The following is a 4482-nucleotide window of genomic DNA, read 5'->3' on the forward strand; positions in this document are numbered from 1 at the left end:
AAAAAATAAAACTAATTTCACAGTTTACTGAATATTAATGTCTCAATGTTTGACAATGGAAGTAATGTTGAGTGGAAATTAAACGGAATAAAAAATTTATAAAAAAATATAAGTTTTTATCTGATGAATGGAAAAAAAATTGTTTTTTTTCTTTTTATTTTATTATTTGACTTTACTTTTTCATTTTGCTTGTGGTCTCTCATCAAATTATAAAAGTGAATAAACCACTGTACAATCTGTAAAAACAAAATTTTGTTGATAAAAATTATAAAAATTTTTAAAAAATTCATTTTAATCGACTTACATTTTTAATGATTCCCGAGATGGTTTAATAATTTTCCAGTTGTAAAAATGAAATGGCGTTTGTGTTTTATCATCACAATAATCAAATTCTTTTTGTTTTTCACTTAAAATTATCCAGTTAACTGAAGATATTTCTTTAGTAACTTTTCAAACTGAAAAATATTATTTTACAATTAAATCAATAAATTTTTTTCATATTTATAAATTATAATAGAAAAAATAAATACTGCTATTGATATTCCATTTGATGAAAAACATGTTCTTGTAATTGAACATATCACTGCAACACAAAAGAAACGCAGTTGCAAAAATTCATGGGACAGTAATGGTACAGTCGATGAGACATATGCATTTGTACAAATTAATATTGTATTTGCACAATAAAAAATTAAAATATCAATTGAAAAAATATCATTGATCATGTCTGCCAATTTTAAAACTTCCAAATGATTATTCACAAAATCAATAATTAATTTTTTTCAAGTTTTTTAATTCATTCTATTTTCAGTGACATCATTTTTCATTGTAATTCTTTCAATAATTTTCATGGACTTTTTAAATCGACAAATAAGTATTGCAACTTGTGATTGAATATCAATGTAGTTGAAGAAAAAACGATATAAATTGCACAGTAATAGAGACCACCAATAAACCTGAACCGGTATAAAAATTAATGTCGTCCAGTAATAATATGGATTTGATAAAATCATATGGCACCCATATACGATACGGAAGAACTGGAAAATTAGCTTCACTATTTTTCCGATGAAAACTAAATTGACCACACATCAACGAAATTAAATAAAAAATATTTGTTTCCTAAAATTTTATAATAGAATTAATATTATTTCATTTAATTAAAATGATTTTGTTATTTTTTTGAGATTTTTATAAATACCTACCTATATTTTTCATAATGAGATATAATAATTTCTTCAGCATTATTTCTGGTAAATACGGTTTCATTTTTAAAATTTCAGTAGTTTATATATTTTGTTTTTGTCTTTTTTAAATTGATAACTTCTACGATAATTACAAATATTAGTACGATTGTGAAAATATTAGTTGATAAAATATTAATATTCAATCTTCAACTAATAAATATAATAAAAATGGATATCATTAAATACCAAATGGAAGTAAGAATATTATTAAATAATTATTATAAAAGCATATTTCCAGATGGAATTATTGAACTGTGGTTCCCAAACACTTGTTGTTTTAAAAATGAAAAAATGGATATCGAAAAAAGACATTTTTCTTTCGACCGATAAATGTCATGCAAATATATCTCATTTCTCAGTAACTGTTTACTATTTCTACTCGTTATTTTGAATCAACAGAAATGAAGAAAATTTAGTAAAATAAAATGATATTTAATTAAGGTTTTCGAACATTTATCTTCCGGTTAAGTTTGAATAATGACATGACAATGTATTAACACGTAAAAAAATTTCGAATAAACCTTGACAATTATTATTTCGTATTGACATTTTTTACAATTATGATAAACAACATCATTAAACAATTTCCTGTATGTTGTTTGTAATAATATAATCAATATGTATTTAAAAATTTAATAATTACTATGTTTGTGAATTTTTCTATAGCCAGTTTCGAAAAGAGAATTGTTTCGAAAACAGAATTGTTTTTTATTTATTTTAGGCACATTACAATTAACTCATTGTGTTAAAGATATATTTATGAATTCATACGTGTTTTTTATTCCTAGATAATAGTTTGTTTGTCAACTATTTCTTTATGAAAATTTAATTGAAAATGTGTTTTTAGTTTTGTGTTGATTTACTTGTTTCTCTCATCAAATTGAATAATGAATAAACTATTTTGCGATCTGTAAAACAAACTTTTGTATAATCCAATAAATTATAAAAATAAATAAATTTATTTTTATTTACTTGCATTTTTAATGATTCCCGAGATGGATTTATAATTTTTCCTGTTGTAAACTCAAATGGTGACTGTGTTTTTATCATCACAATCATCAAACTCTTTTTCGTTCTTAAAATTATCCAGTTAACTGACGATATTTCTTCATGTAACTTTTCAAACTGAAAAAAAATCATCAATTTAATCAATCTTTTTATTATAAATAATTAAATCATGAAGAAATGAATAAATACTGCTATTGATATTCCATTTGATGAAAAACATGTCTTCATAATTTGAACATATGCTGCAACGCAAAAGAAACGCAGTTTCAAAAATTCATGAGACAGTAATGGTACAGTCGACGAGACATATGCATTTGTGCAAATTAATTACAGATTTGCACAAAAAAAAATAAAATATCAATTGAAAAATATCATTAATCATGTCTGCCAATTTTAAAACTTCAAATGATTATCCACAAAATCAACAATTAATTTTTTTTCAAGTTTTTCAATTCATTGATTTTATTTTTACTATTTTCACTATTATTGTATTTTTCAATTATTTCCATGGATTTTTAAATCGACAGATAAGTATTTCAACTTGAGATTGAATAACCAATGCAGCTGAAGAAAAAAACGATATAAATTGCAAAGTAAAAATAGAACCAATAAAACCTGAGCTTGTATAAAAAAATAATGTCGTCCAGTAATAATATGGATTCGATAAATCATATGGCGTCCATATATAATATGGAAAAACAGGAAAATTAGCTTCAGCTATTTTACCAGCAAAACACAAATGTAGAACCACTCATTGGAACCATAAATAAAATTATTTGCTTTCTAAAATTTATAATAGAAATGTTATTTAAAGTAATTGATTAAATATGATTCAATTGTGTTCATTAATGTATTTTATTTTTTTCGTATCTGGATATAATAATTTGTTCGTCAATATTCTCTGGTAAATAATGGTTTTTTAAAATTTCAGTAATTTTATATATCTTTTTTTGTCTTTTTAAATTGATAATTTGTACGATAGTCACAAATATTAGTACCATTGCAAATAAATTATTAGAAAAAATATAAATATCCCAATTTTCAATTAATAAAAATAATACATGTGATATATTGGATAAAGCAAATGGAAAATGAATATTATTAAATAAATATTGTAAAAACTGATTTCCAGATGGAATTATTGAACTGTGGTTTCCAAACACTTGTCATTTTAAAAATAGAAAAATGAATGTCAAAAAATTTCATGATTTTTTATTTGACTTACTAATTAACTAAAATACAAATAAATTCAAATAGAACTATTTGCTATTTCTGCGTTATTTATTCAACAGAAAACAAGAAATTTAATATTTTGATTTTAATTAAGTATATTCAACATTCATCTTCCGGTTAAGTTTGAATAATGACATGACAATGTATTAACACGTAAATAAATTTCGAATAACCTCTGAAAATTATGATTCATTATTGATATCTTTTACAATTATAAATTCTAATAAACCTTGCATTCAATAATTGAATAGGATATTATTGACGTACTCGCAGTGTGTTATTTAATAATATATTTAATAATTATCGAATAACATGTATTTAAAAATTCAATAATTACTTTTTCACTGGACTGTATGAAAACAAAATCAATATATTCTTCGTTCCCAAGTGGAAAAAATATATTTATTGGAAATATGAAATATATTTATTTTTGTGTTGATTTACTTGTTTCTCTCATCAAATTGAATAATGAATACACGACTTGTGCAATCTGTAAAATAAATTTAATGTAATCCAATAAATTATAGATAAACTATTTGTATTTTTTATTTACTTACGTTTGTCAATGATTCCCGAGATGGTTTAATAATTTTACCTATTGTAAAATAATATGGCTGTTGAGTTTTGACCATCGCAATCATCAAGCTCTTCTTTGTTTTTTCCCCTAAAATTGTCCAGTCAGCTGACATAATTTCTTGATGTAATTTTTCAAACTAAAAAAAAATCATCAATCAATTAACGTTCATTTTTTTTTATTATAAATAATTATAGCTTAATAAATACCGCTATTGATATGCTATTTGATGAAAAACACATCATCATAATTTGACACACTGCTGCTAAACAAAGAAACGCAGTTGCAAAAAATTTATTCGACAACAGTGGTAAAGTAGATAAGACATATGTATTTGTACATATTCGAATTGCAGATGTCGAATAAAACAGAAAAATTTGAAACGAAAATATATCATTAATCATATCTGCCAATTTTAAA

General features: G+C 23.1%; 1 protein-coding gene across 1 annotated transcript in view; it reads left to right on the forward strand.

Moving 5' to 3' along the window:
* Nucleotides 1–3444, forward strand: part of LOC122859777 (keratin, type I cytoskeletal 9-like) — a 5133-nt gene extending 1689 nt beyond the window's left edge. The window contains exons 4-5 of the mRNA XM_044163461.1: nucleotides 518–672; nucleotides 3388–3444. Of these exons, the coding sequence (XP_044019396.1) occupies nucleotides 518–672; nucleotides 3388–3444 (212 nt within the window). The remainder of the gene's footprint in view (nucleotides 1–517; nucleotides 673–3387) is intronic.
* The last annotated feature ends 1038 nt before the right edge of the window (nucleotides 3445–4482 follow it).

Source organism: Aphidius gifuensis, linkage group LG6 (genome assembly GCF_014905175.1).
Source record: "Aphidius gifuensis isolate YNYX2018 linkage group LG6, ASM1490517v1, whole genome shotgun sequence".
Taxonomy (NCBI): Eukaryota; Metazoa; Arthropoda; class Insecta; order Hymenoptera; family Braconidae; genus Aphidius; species Aphidius gifuensis.